The sequence below is a fragment of the Vombatus ursinus genome, unplaced genomic scaffold (assembly GCF_900497805.2).
Source record: "Vombatus ursinus unplaced genomic scaffold, bare-nosed wombat genome assembly UNPS02014833.1, whole genome shotgun sequence".
Taxonomy (NCBI): domain Eukaryota; kingdom Metazoa; phylum Chordata; class Mammalia; order Diprotodontia; family Vombatidae; genus Vombatus; species Vombatus ursinus.
The window spans coordinates 1441230-1460377 of record NW_020954611.1 but is presented as its reverse complement, the minus strand read 5'-3'; the positions used below and the strand labels follow the sequence as shown (position 1 = coordinate 1460377).

General features: G+C 35.4%; 1 protein-coding gene across 2 annotated transcripts in view; it reads right to left on the bottom strand.

Moving 5' to 3' along the window:
* Positions 1-19148, bottom strand: part of WDR11 (WD repeat domain 11) — an 86632-nt gene that overhangs the window by 36737 nt on the left and 30747 nt on the right. For both annotated transcript variants that reach the window (XM_027839851.1, XM_027839852.1), the window contains exons 11-16: positions 18575-18659; positions 12117-12223; positions 8878-8953; positions 6661-6769; positions 5434-5558; positions 2466-2613 (exon numbers count right to left, since the gene is read on the bottom strand). In XM_027839851.1, the coding sequence (XP_027695652.1) occupies positions 2466-2613; positions 5434-5558; positions 6661-6769; positions 8878-8953; positions 12117-12223; positions 18575-18659 (650 nt within the window). The remainder of the gene's footprint in view (positions 1-2465; positions 2614-5433; positions 5559-6660; positions 6770-8877; positions 8954-12116; positions 12224-18574; positions 18660-19148) is intronic.

Below are 19148 nucleotides of genomic sequence, written 5' to 3'. Positions count from 1 at the left end.
TACTTTTCCCTGCCTTATTTATTCCACTTCCAACCCATTTCCCTTGAAATAGCTGATCTACTCAGAAGCTGGATCCTTAAAAGCTGATCATTCTTGATAAAGCTGCTACTTATCTATGAAATTAGGCAACCTGGCAGGCAGAACAGAGAGATCTTTGAAATACCTTAACTTCTGGCCTACACAAAGAGAGATATGTTAATAATCAGTCTTATTATCTTAGCAATCAACTTGAATTTCCACTGGAAAAGAATGGGTGATATGTAAATATATCTGAATTTCTAATGCTGTAACATATTATTTCAGTATCTTTAAAGAACTCTGTATTTCCAAAATAGTAACTAAAATCCATTAAGTTGCATCTACACCCTACTTCCAAACAAAGTAGCATAGAAATAAAATGCACAGCTACAATTTTGGAGGGTCACTGACACAGTATGTCAAGGATTCCCTTTGTGTTAAAAAACTAAGAACCATTTATGCTACTAATATGGACAACTGTAAAATACAAAAGGCATCCAACAACTGAAATTATTCCTCTACCCTTTTAGAGACTAGGCATTTATGTTGTCCCCACTGTGGTAAATGTCAAGCCACTGTTCTTTGGGATTTTTATCCTTTCCTTTAATTATGCAAATAATTAGACAATTTTGGCAATACTGGAAACGTAAGAAAATAGAAGAACTGAGTTCAAATATGGCCTCAGATACTTACTATCTGTGTGGCCCTGGACAAGTGATTTAAGCTTTATTTACCTCATCTATAACACGAGGGTAATAATAGTACTGATCTTCCAAGACTGTTGTGAGTATCAGATGAGATTATATTTGTAAAGTGCTTAGCACAGGGCCTGGCACATAACAGACGCTATACAAATGTTAGCTGCTGTTGTTAATATTATGGCCGCTTTTCCTCAGTCTTTCTAACATCATTAAGGAAGAAAAATAGGAGAGTACAGAATGACGACACATTTCTCTAGTGCTTCAAGGCTTGGGGAATCAAAAGCTTGAGAAGTACATAATATGTGTAGCATCACCTTCATTTGATCTTATGAAATTAAGGACCAGAGAAGTTAAATGACTTGGCCACCATAAGTGTGAACAGTGACTTAAACATAGGTCACCTGACTCTGAGGCCCGTGCTCCCTCTACTATGCTACCCTGCCTTTGTTTTAATATAAAGGAGAAGCTCAAGATTTTTTTGGTTCCAAATTAATCATTTAGCCAATATTGCAATGGCTATTAAATTATTCAGGACTTATGACATGAAAAATTAACCTAGAAAATAGTGTCAGGATAAGTCATTCTTCTGCAGTTCCTAAGATTAAATTTGAATATGTAGATGAATGTGTATTTAGAAAAAAATAAGGATTGTATTATTAAATGAATAAAAGCATCTTTCGTATAAAGGGAAAAAACTCCGTTTTAGCAGGCAAAAATTATAGTCTCAGCTGTGAAGCTAATTAAACTGGATGACCATGGGCAATTAATTCACTTCCGCTCTCTGGACCTCAGTCTCCCCATCATAAAAATGAGACTAAACTGAACAATCTCTAAACACCCATCCCAAGGGTATGTTTTAAACAGCAACATTTATATGCATATTTACATGCATATTTTACTCCTACATTTTTAGAAATATTACATTTTGCTTCAATTCACAAAAAAAAAAAAAAAAAAATTTGCATCCTCTTGTAAAGAAGAGCTTGTAAGACATAAGTAAAAACAAGGATTAACTCCTGGCTTATCAGGAGCTGACCAGGCACAAGCAAGTGCTGTCAAGGCCATAAAAGGGCAATGCCAATGGGAGAAAAAACTGAGTAAAAAAATACTAAAATCTTCACATAAAAGTACTTGACTGATTATTATCAGAAATAATATTGCATTTTAGGTGCTTTAAGAGCCTAAGTGGCAACTATGGCCATTATGCTCTCTTCATCCCCCCAGTATAATGTTTAGGACAGAGAAGGTAAGAACTTAAATGTTGCTGATGGACACACAATTCATTCCCTCCTCACCTCTGCCTCCTGAATCCTGACTTTCCTCCAATGTTCAGTTCAAAGCCATCACAGACAGAAGATTTTTCCTTATCTCACAGCTACTAGTGCTTCTCTTGCTCCCCTCAAAATAAGTGACCTCATTTATACTTTGCATCTACCTATCCATGCTATTTACTCCAACAGAATGGAGACCCTTAAAGGAAAGTATATTTCATTTTTGTCTTTCTACCGTTAACACCCTGAACAGCACTTGACATATAAGAGGTACCTAATAAATGTTTACTGATTAATTGAAAGTATGCTTTCTTTCATGATCAAGTTTATTCATTTATAGTTTTTAAAAAAGAAATTTCCTAAAATAACTTTTCAATTTTGTAATTGCGATTGTTTACTGGATATAAAACTGAGTGAACTTTTGGCAACTATTCTCAACTATGAAATGAAAAATGAGACCAAGTGTTTGACTCACATCTGGAGGAATTCGAGCACTGTCCTTTACTGAGTTGCCTTCAACTGTGAGATGATAAACTTGCCCATCAGTATCAGTAAACACAAAATGCTCCCGGGCAGAGATGTTCTGGCTCAGCTCAGATTTACTTTCTGCTTCCTGCAACAAGCTTTGGGATAGAAATAAAACAAAGACAATTTTTTTCCACAAAGTGAAATTAACAGTTAAAAAAAGATATAAAATAAGAAGTCTGAAACCTTATATATATGAATTCTTAAAAGTGGATGGGCCATCATCAATTACCAATATACCACTATAGGAATAATACATTTTAAATAATTTAAACACAGGGTTGAACAAAGAAACCAATGAATTTTGATTATTACCGGGATCATCCTGAATATTTTTGGCAAATGATGAAGATACCTCACTAGAAGTCTTTGATGAAAGGTTTAATAACCACTTACTGGACCTATTGCAGAAGTGATTGATCCCCGTTCAAGTTAAGGCTTGGATTAAATAGCTTCTGAGATTCCTTCCAAGTCCGAGACTTTGTGAAATTAAGTGCTAGTATTACTTTGTATAATCTTCTCTGAATCTTTTGGTCTACCAGAAAAGGGAAGTGGGTGGGGATGACTGCATCCTATCCCACAGAACTGTTTCAAAAGATACTTCAATTTATAAGGTTCAAAAAAAATGCAATAAGTATTGTTGTAATAATTTCCCTAATATATCATTAACTCACTTTAAACACGGCAAATATAGTAAACTGCACAATAAGAAAATTTTAAATTGAAAATAAATAATTCCATAATAAATATTACCTTTAAAAATATTTTAAAAAAATTCAAGACATTTTATAAAATATTCAAGAAACTATATTTGTGTGTGTGGCTAGATAAGATACGACAGATAGATATATATACATCTTCCATTAAAACTCTACTGATGCTTTCTCATGACAAAAAGACTTAGAATAGGGACAGTGACAAATTCCCATAGCTACAGGGAGACAAAATTACTCCTAAAAGAATGGCCACTCACGAAAGCATATACTAACTTGTAAAATTACATATCTTTTGAAGTAATAAAATACAAATGAAATACTCCCTAACTTTAAAAAATAGATCTTCAAATCCATGATAAATGGCCAAAAGTAGTCTTAGCTATATGATTTCATCAATGTAGGTACTCCTGACAGTGGTACAGATTGTAATCTATTGTCATTTCATCTTTCATAACTCTTCTCCACATCTTTTTTCAATCAATTCTCAACGGACTTGCCTAAAGCACTGCTGCTTCCTTCTGGTTCTTTGAATGTTTCGGACACAAGTGCAATATCCAAGTTATTTGTTGTCCATCACTTTCCCTCTATGATGGGTCTATGCACCCTTTTCCAGGCCGATTTTCATGTTACTTACTGCATGCTAGTTATTGCTGGCAATTACCTGCAGTCTATTTCCGTCTGCCATATTTTTTTCTTGAAATTCATTTTTATTTTATTTTCAGCTTGGAATTCTCTTTCTCCCACCTCCCCCTACTCCTCCTTATTGAGAAAGCAAGAAAACCAAAATCCATCACAAACATGTCACCATGCCCAAAAATAAAAAGTTTCAAATCTGTACTCTGAGTTCATCACCTCTCTATCTGGAGGTATGTACCATGTTTTATCATGAGTCTTCAAGAACTTCCATATTAAATGGTTTTTTTTTTTTTAATGACACTACACTACGCTGTCTCTTCCTGAAAAGTCTCTTGGGAATTTCTCATCTTAAAATCCATAGGCACAGAATTTTTCTTAAGAACTTTCCTTAAGTTTGGTGCTTAAATCCAAGTAGATTTATGAAGAGTTCAATTAGATTGTGCCTTACACTTTTCCATGGGCCTTTGAGTTGCCTGCAATTTTTGATACTTCTGAGATTTGGGTGTTTCATGATTCATAGACATACATAAACAGCAAAAAAAGTGGTATATAAATGGCAAAATTATGCACCAATGGGATAGCACGGTTATAACCTATTGCCAACCTTTCCATGGTAAAAATTTTTTTTGTATTTTGTAGGCTCATATTTGCAGCATTTCCAGCTTGGTGGGTATTTTCATACTTGCAGCATTTTCAGCTATGAGAATCTACACTCTCCTGACATAGCCTTCGAAACACCAACATTGGTTCCCCTTCTCCGCCAATTGTGATAAATAGCATTATATAAAACAGCTTTGGAAAATTCCAAAGTACTATACAAAAGAATGATATTATTATTACAATACGGTTTAATAGTATTTCCCATCTTTATAAAGGAGAAAACAATCTATTTATGTTGTGAAGTTTTAACAAAATTTTTTGTCTGCTCTTAAAATCATTAAATTAAAACTGGTTCCCAGGGAAAATTCACATTTACAATGAACAAAACACATCTTGTTCATCATGTTTTATCTCCTCTGATTTTAAGGTTCACTCAAAATACATATGCATGGCTACAGCTCTCTAATCTAAGTATAACAGGTGATCACTCATCAATGTTGGTCTTGACTGCAATTTTTAAAAAAATTTAATTCACTAACTGAAACACTAATGAATACCTACTAAAGTAATAATAAGAGAGCTACATTCTTAAATTAAATTAAGACTTTCCCCCAAGAGTTTATTTGATTTATATGTATTTGGAATATATTCTCCTATGCCTTTATTACCACATTGAAATTTCAGATGGTAAACAAAAGCAGTGAAGATTAAGGGAAAAAATGTAAATAAGGATTTTTTTTATTCATTAATTGCACTAACATGCTGACATTAGTGAGCAGATTAAAGAATGCATTAAGCAATAAAGTAAATAATCAGCCAATTAAATAGAATATTTTAAGATGAAACAAGGTATGTAATTCAAATGTATCATGAAATATATTCTTACACATGCCTTTATATGGCACTTGTATCATTCAAAATGATTACATTAGTAAAAAAAAATTTAGATGAGACAATGAATCCTACCTGATCACAGAAGATTCTACACTACTAAGTTCTGCATCAGAGACTACAGTTTGTCGGGCCATAGCCTCTCGAGTAGCAAGTTGTTTCTTTCTTAAACTTTTCAAATTGTGAGATGGTGACCACTCCTGTTAGGAAGAAGTTGAGTAAGAAAAATGCTGTACATTCCCTTATTTATAAAGGTATTAGAAAAGTTTTGTATGCCTAACCTTGAACATGTCTGTTTATTACTGTTAGTTTTGAATAAAGTATAATTTTCTATTTTGGCTCTCTAATCATTCATTCATTTAATAAGTATTTATTCAGTATCTACCATGAGTCACAGCTGTGCTGAACAGCTGGGGGTTCAAAGCAATACAAAATCCCTTGTCCACAAGGAGTTCAGAGTCTAATGGAGGAGACAACACACAAACAACCATGTATAAATCAGATCTATAAAGGAAAGCCTGGAGATAATCTCAGCAGGAAGGTGGAAAGACTGAGGAGTGGAAAAGGCCTCTTGCAGATGGTGGGACGTAAGCTGACACTTGAAGGAAGCCAAGGAAACCACAAGGAGATCAGAGAGCATAGGGGACAACCAGTGAAAATGCTCAGAAACTGGATATAGAATCATGTGTTTGGAAAAGCAAGAAGGCCAGTGTCAATAGATGAAAGAGCATGTGGAGGAAATGAGGTATAAGAAACCTGGAAGATATGAAGAGGGCAAGTTGCAAAGGGCTCTAAAATCAAGCAAAGAATTTTGTATTTGACTTGTGAAGTAACAGGGAGCTGCTAGAGTCTACTGAATAAAGGGGTCAGACCTGCGCTTCACAAAGATCAATTTTACAGCTGAGTGGAAGATGGACTGGAGTGTGGAGAAATTTATGGCAGGAAGAGCAACAGTTACTGCAATAGTCCAGGCATGAGGAGATAAGGGCCTCAACCAGGGTGGTGACAGTGTTAAGGAGAAAGGGGAATACACAAGAGGTATTACAAAGGTAGAAACTACAGGTGTTGGCAACCGACTGGATTTGGTGGGGTGAGAGTGAGAAGTCAAGGATGACAATTAGGTTGAGAGCCTGGATGACTGGGAGAACAATGGTACTATACATTATTCTCAAATGGAAATTCAATTTATTTATAGAAAACAAATTGCCTCATGAATTTAAGTAATACCACAAAATATAAATATTTCCTACATATAAATCCAATCACCTAGTTAGTCGTACAACTATGAATGAAGTCACTTACCAAAGCAGTTACTGTAGGAAAGTTTTTTGACATTTCTCTCAAGAGTGTGCAGGTTCTGATATCCCATAACTCCAAGGGTTTTTCTTTGAATACAATTGCCAAATACTGTCTATAACCAAATTAAATTATTAATTTAAATATCACCACTTACTGACAAAAAATTCTTACCATTACTGAATAGAAATATGTAAGTAAAAATACAAGAAAACTCAGGCCCGATATTTCTAAAAAATAACTGTAATGACTAACATCATTATACCTCATTAATATTGAAAGTAAACTTGTAACTTACAGGGCAACTTTCAAAAATAGTTAGAACCTAATATAGTGAATGAATGATTATGCATTTATTAAGCACTTACTATGTGCCAACCACAGGGGATTCAAATGAAAAAGCAAGGACAGTTCTTCTCAAGAAGCTCATATTATATCTGAGGGAAATAACACATGTTGGAAAGTGTTAGCTAGGCAGGGACCCTTAGTCACAGGATGGTGAGTGGGACAATAGGGAGGTAGACTGACACATCCTATCCAATGGCAGAGTTGATTTGATCATAATTCAAGGTTCCAGAACTGGAGAAAGGACCAATAAGCCTTTATGTGAATGTGTGATATTTGACTGGAGCAGTCAAAACCTGAGGAAATTTAGAATAACAGAATTTAGAGCTTACAGCAAATAATGAGGTACAGCATAGGGGGAACAGAAGACAGTTCTTTAAAAAAAAAAAAACAAATGACCAAATATTCCTAATGATTTTCATTGTGTAAAATGAAAAATTTTGAGAACCATTATATATTTAGAATGCTAGTCAGTCAACAATCATTTTGTAATTGTGTGCTGTATGCTAGGCACTGTACTAAGCACTGGGGATAGAAAAGCAATAACAGTCCTTGGCCTCAAGGAGCTTACATACATTACCAGGAAGAACTAGGCCAAAATTTAATTTGCTTTTACTGAGAGTATCCTATTCTAGTACTGTACTTCATACCTCACTATTTGAGAAGAACAGTTTCATTTGTGTGCGTATTTAGTCTACTCAATCTGGAGGCAACTGTTTGAGGCCTTAGCAGACTGCTATGTGAGTAGTCATTGGCAGTTGACAAGACTTTCTGAACTTGTACAACTATTCCTGGAATGATAGTCTGCTGGTAGGACTCTGCTAGAAAACATTCCAGCTTGACAGAACCTGATAGAGCTTGCACTTTACCAGCATTCCAAGGACAACTCTATACCAAAATGAGGCTCTAGAATAGGACTTAACATGCTGCTTTTTAAAGAAATTTGAATTAAATGTAGCTAGTAAAAGCTACATTTTGTAGCTACATTTTAGAGAACATAAAAACAATTCCAGTATACAAAGTGAATACTAACCACAAGAGGAAACATTTTAATCTAGCTTTTATTTATTACAAATAAGTCCAATGTATGAGTCCTTTTTAAAAATAGTATATTACAGTAATACCTCACTATTTTAATCTCCAACTTCAAATAATTCAGTTTTTAAAAACAATCATTTGTTAGTTGTTAATTTTTAAGACATCATTCAGTCTAAAATACCATAAACAAAATTAAACAACTGGATGAAGGATTTGTGATTTTCTTAGCAGAGGACAACCCAGGGTGTGGGAACTCTTTCTAATAGAGATAACAACCTGTTTACCACTACTTAGGATGTTAAATCCTAGAAGCTGACTCAAACATATTGATTAACTGACTTGTTCTGGTTCATACAGACAGAAGTGTCAAGAGGCAGAATTTGAACTCAGGTCTTCCCAAATCCAAGTCCATCAATAATTAAGGAACTAGTCTGACTTGCTATCTTTAGTTATATAGAAAAACAAAGTGAGTATTTACTTTCAATTTCCAGAAATATTCTGTTGTTCATAACACTTTCCAAGACAATGAGGAACATTTAAATTAATAGAAATATTAGTACAACAACATTCACCTTAATGGTTTTAGAAGGAATGAAATTTTGAAAGAAAAAAAGGGCCCTCTCCCATACTGGCAGAAATTTACAACGAAAAATTACAGCAAATTATTACCACAATCAAGATATTTTTCTGAGCTATAATGTTATAAAACATTGTGGTTTTTCTCCTAAAATATTCTGGAAAAATAATGAATAAGATTCTTTAGGCTCTCACTGTACTTATGACATCAATATAACACCCAAATATAATAACACAATAGCTAGCTCAGGCTGACATACTTACTTCAAATGAGACACTTTAATCATTTCAATGGCTGGCTCATCATTGCCCCTCTCACCACGAAATGCAATGCTTCTGCCTGTGACACAAATATTATTTATGGAAAAAAGTCTAAAAAATATGAAAGATGCACAAGACATTAAACCAATATAAAAGACTACTCATATCCTTCTTTATCTATGTTTATCTTTGCTCATTCTATTTTTCTGTTAGTATGATTTCTACTTCCTAAAAAAAATTACTAAGTGGTAACATAAAAACTATAAGGATTTAAAATACCTAAATTAAAATAGCTAAAAGGAAATAAATTTTCATGGGCAATATGGTCTTTATTTCTTTGTGGTTTTCATACAATTTAATTTCTAAGCTTTGTTTATAAAAATCTCAAAGTGCCTATGAATAATTCACCATTATATGAAATACTTACATATCAAATAAAATATGTAAAGTTCTTACACTTCCAAAGCTTTATCTAGAAAAAACTCCTTTAAAATTTCAAGCTTCTATTTGTCTCATGGTTTCTTGTCTTATGTTCAATTTACTGATACAAAACATTTTTAACATGATCCCACTGATAATTTTCTGTATATACTAAACTATACTTACAAGTGTGAAATTTTCATGCAATTATCTTTATCTTCCACTATAATTGCTGATGGATAGCTATTGTACCGCAATACTACAGTTTATCAGAAGATCAAAGAATCTGAGAGCTGAAAGTCTATCTTGTCAAAACCATATATCTCACTATATACCCAACAAATTGTCATTTAGGCTCTATTTGAAGACCTCCAAGGGGATGGGATTTACTACCTCCTGAAGCACCCTGTTCCACTTTTCAAGATTTTCCTGATATGAAAGCTAAAGTAAGTAGCCTCCCTGAACCTTCCACCTACTTCTCCTGATTCTACCAATGAGGGCTAAACAGAATAAGTTTAATCCCTCTTTCATATGACAACATTTCAAATATTTAAAGACAGCTATCATATTCTCCCACGTAATATTTTTTCCAAGTTATTTATCCCCAATTTCTTCAACCAATCCAAATATGACATGGACACAATGCCTTCTTCTGAATTTTCTCCACTTTTATTAATGTCCTTCTTAAACTGTTGCAATTAAGAAAAATATAGGGGCAGCTAGGTGGCATAGTGGATAGAGCACCGGCCCTGGAGTCAGGAGGACCTGAGTTCAAATCCGGCCTCACACACATAACACTTACTAGCTGTGTGACCCTGGGCAAGTCACTTAACCCTGTTGCCTAATCAAAAAAAAAAAAAAAGAAAAAGAAAAATATAACCTAATTTTCTATACTTGAGGAAATTAAGCAACGGCCAACAAAAACAAGTAGGTCATACAACCAGTCAAAATACAGCCAGTTTAAAAAAAAGCCAAAAACCTAGATTTCTTCTCTCATCCATGCTACCAGACCATTTCACCATTATTTATTGAAATTAAAATGGCAATAATTTCAAAAGGAGCTAATGATTTTGCTTTGCTTTCCTTGCCTCAAAATGACTGGGGAAAAAATTATTATCTACAGCAGAAATAGTTATTTGTGTAGGTAAATTTTTTTCCCCAAAAGAGAAATCTGTATTAGATATGAGTGAACACATTGTTAAAACAAGGCTTTTATTTATAGGAAATAACCCTTTTAAAACATAAGTTTTTATATCAAGGGGTGTGTGTGTGTGTGTGTGTAGGCTGACAGAACTCCTTTTAACAGAAATTTGATTTTAATGCTTTTCCTACAATAAAAGAATGCAGTATTTCATGGATAATCATGGTGAGAGAAAGGGAGAAATGTATGAAAGCAAATTGTCTAACAAGCATTGGAAAGTTGTGGAAGGAACAATCAGAAAATATAGAGCAGACATTTTATTTAATGAGATACCAGAGAAAGGTATTTAAATACAGTGGCTATGCATTCAGCATTGATGCCAGAAGTCCACAGAACTTGGAAGTCTTACTCAACTATACCCTAGGAACAACAGTCCAGAGGTAAAACTGATGCCTTATGGTACAATGCTGAACTCTGCTATTACAGAAGATGGTATTTTTAGAAATGTATCATACTTTAAAAATTACAAGAGGCAATATTTATTATAAATGCCTGCAGATATTTTATTAGTGGAAACAGGGAACACTGCTAATAATACTGTAGTACTTTAAAGGAACATATAAAACCTCAAAAAAAAATCTACCATTTAAAAACTGCTGAATGCACCACAAAATAATTTAGAATTCTTGGCATATGAGTACTTTCATATTCTTCTACTTGAAACTTATGCAGTTCTAGACTTTAATAATCCTGAACAAAAAAAATTACAGGAGTGTTTTCCACCATAAAGCCTTCACTTTTTAAAATTAATTTCCCTTATTCAGTTAACTAATGATGACCAAAAATTCTAAACTTGTGGATTCTTTAACCTTTAAGAGCCTTTAAAAAGTATTTTTCAAAGACCAAAATATTTAACAGAAAATTCAGTAAAAGACTGACTTCACAAATGTATATTAAAATTTATTAGGTGATTATGGATAACTGCTGAAAATACAAATAGGTTCATATATGTAGGAAGCTACCTTTTAAAAACGTTGAGAATTCTGAATGATATGTGTGGTGGCAGGAGGGGTGGGGGAACAGAAGGAATTCGAATTCTTTTCTTGGCAGTGGCAGGGTGGTGGGGGATGCATGTTTTTATTATATTCCATGCAAAAAGATGATAGATTTCCATAATTTTAGAGCCTCCCCCCCAACTTGCTTCTTGCACCCCACCCTCCCAAATAAGTAAGTAGTAGGGAGAAAATAGACAAAAGGCAGGGAAGGAGGGAAGAAAGCACACAAGATTGGAAGACATGAGATTGAAATCTTAGTTCCAGCCTAGCTACAAACTAGGCTTCTGATCTGTGGGTCTTACTTTCCTCATTTATAACATGAGGTGACTGGATTAGATATCTGGGTCCTTTCCAACTCTAAAATTCTATGCTTATAAACTGAATATTCAGGAAAAATTGTGCACAGAAAGGACTTTGAGACGTATTATTTAATACCAATTTCTGAGAATAGAACTACATTCTAAATTTGTTTAAACTCAACAAGCAATTAAGTACTGACTAGTACAAAGCATTATGCAAGGTGCTGGTAATGTTAAAAAAAAAAATATAAAAACTTCTTGCCCTTAAGTAGACTGCATGGGGTCTGGGGCTGGGGAAGTGAGGGAGATAAACCTAAAGATACAAACCTGTTGGAAGATCAACCAACTGAAGCTCATTTCTCACTAATCCCAAGTTGTTGGGTGTTGAGGTAGCAAATGAAAGAAAACCAGTCAAACTTGTCCATTCAATACCCCTACAGAAATTTCAAACAGAGAGCTCTGATATTTAAAGTTAGAAGAACAATTTGGAAATAACATTTTTAACCAAAAGCAAAACAAATAAGGTTATACACACACACACAAACACACACACACACCCCCTACATATAAATAATTAAATAGTAATGTGACCTTTGTACTTAGAAACCCCATTAACACTAATTTTCCAACACGGGATGAGCCTATTTCTAATCAAAATTATATCTTTATATTGTAACAACAAAACATCCCAGGCAAAACATAGAAAACAGCATGAAAATCATTACGCTGTTCAGTGGGGGCCATAGTCAGGAAACCGCCAGGAACTCCCAATTCCTTAAAAAAGAACATTTTCTTGAAATATTCAGAATAGGCTGCTGAAATTTGCTATATTTGGGAATCATACTGAAATGAAGTAGTTAGTTAGTTATGAAGCTCCAAGTTAAGGAAGGAACACGAAATGTGTGGTAAGATTTTCATAAGGTTGAAGTTCTCAAGACAAAAATCATAGGGTCATAGACACAGAGCCAGAAGAGTCCTTAGAGGTGCTATAGAAATGAACAACAACAAAACATCTCACAGTGAGAGACTGAGATGAACATTTAAAATACTCTATTATATGAAATAGATAGTCACTATCTATTCCAACCCTCAGGTTTTTCAGATTAAGAAGTGGAGAGCCCTGTTTGTAAGCAGCCAGCCAATCAACCCAAACATATGCACCCCATGGATTAGAAGCTTTGGTGGTCTGGTTTAAATGCGGATGAGAGTGGTTGTTCAACACTTGGTAAGGACAGTACATGAAGTTAGAAGACTCAAGCTGGATCTACCTAAGGCCTCTTCCATTAACTAGCTGTATGCCTTGGGCAAGCCATTTTACCTCAGGATCTCAGTTTCCTCAGGGAAAGAGAGGAAAAAGAGAGAACCCTACTAAACTACATAGTGGGTTTCTTTATTTTGGTGTTACAACATCTGCCATCAATATTACCTGCTTTCTATATTAATGTGGCAGCCATCTCCCTCATTTCAGTTCTCCTTTCCTCCAGTTAATCCCATATACTTCTCAGAGGACAATTTTGCTAAACAGTTTTCATCATCCATCTCCTACTCATGAATCTACAGTGGCCCCCTACTGCACAAAATACAAACTTCTCTAGCTGGCACTCCAATACACCAATGCTACACTGTATTTATTCCTCCAAAATAAGCCCATGGATCTAACATGCTGTTCTAAGTTTTCCCATTTCTGGGAAGATTATCTATTTATAAATTTGCTTTTGTTCCTTGCTTTTCTTTTTCCCTATCCTAGTTTCCTTTTTAGACATTCCATTTGATAAGTATTTTCAGAAGGTGAACAAGGAGGACATGAGTCACTTGGGGATTTGTCTATAAAATTCAAAATACTGTCAAATAATCTTGTCTACAACAAGAAAGCAATGTTTGGTACTCATAAGGATCACCAGGTATGCTCACCCAAAACCAATGCTGACAAGGGACTCTGTTTATTGACAGTGACACCACTGCCTTGAAACATGATGTATTCCAACTTTGCAAACTATGAAACTGATGTCTGGAATGCAGGAAGTAAAGGGTCTACGCTTTTTGCTCTCCCTCTGTAAAATGGAGTAATAATTTTCTTCAGAACCTTGGAGTAGACAAAGGAAAGTAGTGGTCTGAGATGTGAAGGAATAAGTCTCTATGTCCTATACCACAGATAAAAGTGACAGGAAAGAGGGTCTCCCCTTTCTTCACCAGTTATCACTTTCAAAGGTATGGTTATAATAAAATTTCTTGCTAACAAATCTTAAATACACTTTAAGAAAATACTGAATTTTCTATGGATTTTGTTTATCCATGATGTCCTATTTCTAATTATTAGGGATAATCATGATTTATCTACAGTTAGCTAAATAGCGATTTCTAAGTACAACATATAAGTATATTGATGGATCTAATAAACGGTCATTTGGGGGAAATGAAAGTACTTGATAATTTACTCTCATGAATACGTACTATCACATTTAAGCAATGGCTATTTTTGAAAGGAATTCTGTGGCCTAACCATTCATTTACAAAGCAGCTAGAAAACCAGAGAGAAAAGTTTGTAATTCATCATATACTGGTCTCAGTTTTTGTTTTTTTTTTATATCCGAGCATACTATTCACAGGAATATAAATACAGGCAGTAGTTAGAGCTGATTTAGGTCTTTCACAAATTAAGTGGGCCTTTAAAGGGGTTAGAGAAAAAAAATCAGGATTACTTTTTAATGTATATACTTTTTTTCTTATTGCAGCTCTTTCCCTATATCTGCTATTAGAGTTTAGACTGAGCTTTCTAATTTAAGTATGACTCATATGACACACCAGCACCCAAAGTGGAGCAATTCACTTCTTATTTATAAGGGACTATCACACAGACTAAAGAGGTGAACAAGGGTTAAAATTATTCCAGTTCCTATTCATTGGTGACAACATATATCAGGCAAGAAGACATCTACAGGAGCAAAACTGGTATTTTTTAATCCATTCCATGGAATGTTACACACAAAGGTTGATCGTGCAGCATGGCCAGAGGTGAAGAGCACATTTTTAAACCTTTGCAATATATGACAAGAGCATAAAGTTGCTTTAGCTGCTCTGTATAGGACATAGAAAAACTCATGTTATTCACAGGATGTTGACTTGTATGGGACTCCAGGAGTATTTCTGGAATCTTCCTAAAGAAAATATAAACCCAAGCTGCGATCCAAGGCAGCTGAGATAAGGAATCATTTTCCAAAGAAACAAGAGAGTACTATGCTGTTATCAAGATCAGACTGCTATTTTCTTGGTTGTCTGAATAGACACTAAGAATACAAAATGATTTGCTGACCGTTTAGGATGGTATCTGAGGCCTCAAGTCAATTGGAAACCGACCAGATTCTATCAGCCTTGCATGGGGAGGCAGTGTTTGCAGCAAATAATGTTCTTTTGACTAGACCTGAGATTTCACTGACACAGGGAACTCAGTGAGAAGCCACTTACTTACCTATGGAAACTAGCTACTCTTCTGCCAATGAGAGAGTGGTCTGGGCCTCTGAGAGGTTAAGGGATTTGACTATGGTCACAAAACTACCATATGTCAGCTGGGACATGAGCTCTGGCCTTCCTGCCACTCAGGCCTTTCTCTAAGCTTCCATGTTGCTTCTCAGCCAGTTTATAGCCAATACAAGCACATGATAATAGTTTCCAACAATTGCTCAATATAGCTGCAATAACAGTGGTTAAATTTGAAAACCAGCTAAAGATGTGACAATGACCAAGATCCAAAAATAACCTACTATTGTAATCTATTGACCCACATGCATTTATGAAATGCCCTGCATGCTCCAGGTCCCTATGCCAGGCTCTATGAAGGTTTCGATTATCACAAATGGCATTGGACTATATCGTTTTCAACTAAGCCCATTGCATAAACAATAACAATCCAAGAAACCATTCAAACTAAAGGGCTACTGGTTGTGCAAAACTTACAAAAGAAAATCTTAAATTAAACTGATACTTGGTCAAACAAAACAAAACAAACTACTAACCATAATCAGCCACAGTTGATGTTCAGGTATGTACCTGAGATGGATGCTGTGCTATAAAAAGTAATAAGGAAAATGGTTCAGAGAAACCTGGAAAGATTTGTTTGAACAGATGCAGAGTGAGATGAGTAGAAACAAGAGAATAATTGATGCAGTGATGGGAATATTGTAGGCATCAGCACATTCGAAGGATTTAAGAACTCTGATCAGTGTAATGACCACTCACAATTCTGGATGATTAATGATGGCACATGCTACCCAATTCCTTAGAAAGAGGTAGGGGACCAGAAGCGCAGAATGGAACATATTTTTGGAGAGAGAGATGGTCAATGTGGAAATTTGTTCTGCTTGACTATGCAGATTATAGCATGAGTTTTATTTTTCTTTCATTTTTAACTAGGAGGAGGAAGACAAAAAAAAGCAATAGTAGATGTTGATTATTTTTATAATCATTTCAATAAATTTATAATGAAATGCAAACTGGATTTTAAAACTTCATCATCAACCACCCTAGGGCTAAGAAAAAAAGACAGCTATTCAACCTGCAAACTGTTAAAGATGACAAGAGAAGTTCCTAGGCAACTTTACTCTTCTTACACATACCAAAGTATGTCTACTCTTCTAATATGGACCTTGGAGTGTTACTCTCTAATCTCTATAACTTCCAACTCTAGATCTCCCTACACCCATAAGACAGACTCATGTCTTACTCTATCACACTTCTATGTCTATAGACATATACTTAATACATTCACAAGGCAGGAAGACCAGCTTAGTTGAAACAGCAGAGCACCCCGAAGGGAAGATAGCAGGCAGCATGGACCAGGCATGCTGTGGTTTGTCCTTCATTCTCGAGGAGGACGATGTATTACACCAGTTAAGTGATGCCATGACTTGCAAGTGAATTGGATTTAAATGAGGGAGGGCTATGCAAAGTCAACCTCACTTTCTTTTCTGAAGCCATCTGGATCTAATGACAAGATATCAATCAGGATGACTGGAGATAGTCGTGGATGCAATGGGAGACCTTGGCCTTTTTGTGCTTTCTCAGTTTGACTGAAGCAATGCCATTCAATAGACAGAAATGAGGCAAAGAATGGCCTCTTTTACCTAGTTAAAAAAAAAAGAAATCAACCTGGGAGGAGAAGACCCTCTGGGTTTCTGGCCAACACAGAAATAGCTGCTATTTATGTTTATGCTGAGCCATCAGGGCCCAAACAACCACCAGCTGGGCTTGGGCTGGGACCTATTGTTGGCCAATCAATGAGAGCCAGAGTGATCTGGGTTTAAGGCATGAATGGAACAAGCAAGTCTTACCACAATCACCACCTTGACCACTATCTCTCCTTGAATTCTGTCTTATGGAGACAGCCCAAGACCCTAAACCCAACAGAGTTTACTACCAATTGCTTGAGAATAGCAGTATCTGCCAAACATCCAAATCTGCTTCTAGTCCAGCCACTCACAGCAGTAATATAAGTGAGGAGAGAAATCGCTACAGAGAAGGAGTCCACTTTCCTTATCACCGTCACCAATAACTGCTGACCAACTACTACCAACAGGAAGACTGGCAACAAGAGCCCTGAGAGTGACAGCACCCCTTGGACCACTGATCCTGTTTCCAGCCCATTCCTCACAGCCATTATCTGGGGAGGCAGGTACTGGGCCAGCCCTCCCCACCAACTGACAACGAAGTGCTATTAATAAGGCAGAAGAGCAAGTGCAGCTAAAACAGTAAGGTACTCTAAGGGAGAGAAGGCAGCAAGTGAAAGCCAGGGTCAAACCACCATGATCTCCCCTTGAACCCTGATGGAGGGAGCCCAGGGCCTTGAATTCAACAGCCTCTGGAACAGAAATGCTTCCAATCCAATGATGGGCCAACATCAGAAACTGATAGGATTTTATCAATGGAAATGACATTAAAGAAGAGGCATTATCACTTGCTCTTTCCATCTGATTTGCAGCTACAACATCCCATCTGTGCTGTCTGGCCATTAAAAGAGGAACTCTCAGAGCCCTGTCTGGCTTTTCCGTGTGTATCCCCAGCGCTTAGCATAGTGCTTTGTACTGTGTATAGTAAGTGCTGTAGAAATAAGTGTGTGTAGAAGAGCTTAAGAAATGTTTCATTCATCTATTCATTCATTCATACAAGCCTTTTCCAACAGCATTTAAACTAACAAAACATACCACCATTAAAAGTTAACTGACTGAATTAACTATAACCAAAAATATCATTATTTTACAGTAAATGTGGTTTATTTGGTTTCAATGTTTTATTAGGCAGCACTATTTCTCATCACAGGAATGAGAAACACATTAAGTCAACAAGGCCACATGATGATTTTCACTTAGAAAAAGCATGAGTCTTAAAAATCAAATAAATAAGATGTAATAATAAAACTGAGAAAGAATTCTCTCAATAGCACAATGTTCCATGAACAAGCAAACAATCAGAGGTCACTCACAATAGGAACTTTAGTTAAAAATTTTATATTTTTAATTCAACATGTATAATGAACATTTATTGCATGATACAGTGGCAAGAATGGTAGATACGGAGTCAGAAAAGCCAGGTTCAAATTCCAATTCTATCATTGCCCACTGGCTCTAGATCTGTGATCCCATAATCAGAGCACATGATTTGCTACTGAAGAACACTCAATATAGTGAAAGAGATCTAAAAGTTATCTTTTCCCCCAGTTTTAATTTTTTTAGTCTCCATTTTTTGATGTAGTTTTAACTCCAAAAAATGAACTGCTCCCATAAAGATATACTCACTTGACTTCACAAGAGTGAATACTTAATTCCTTGTGCAACAGCCCACTGGTAAGATGGTACACCAATACAGAACCATTACTTGTGCCTAGAACAATGATGAAACAGAAAGATTTAACATATCTTTAAGTTCAACCCCAAATAAGAATAAAGGATTTTCCTTTACCTACATTTAAAGGCTTCATAATGTTTCCTACCACCCTACTATTCCAAATTCTACCACAGAATTTGTTGCTTCCTCTAGCAACAAAGACAGAACTTACCTTAGGTGCTTGGAGAGTACTTGGAGGGCTGGTTCTCAATGAAGTTTTAAAATATTAATTAAATGCATATCAAGACCTTACTCTCTGATTTAAAAGCTTAAGCTTTTAGAAAACTTCCATATTGCTATTTGGTTCCTGAAATTGCACATATAGGACCAGGAAGTCAGACTTCTGCTATTTCTGGATTTACTTCTTATGCAGTCCTTCAGGGGAATTTTAGCATTTTTCCAAGCAGTCATTAAAGAATTCAGGTATTACAGAATTACAGAATGCAGGTAATTATTAAAAAGGTTCAAATTTTAAAATGAATGCAT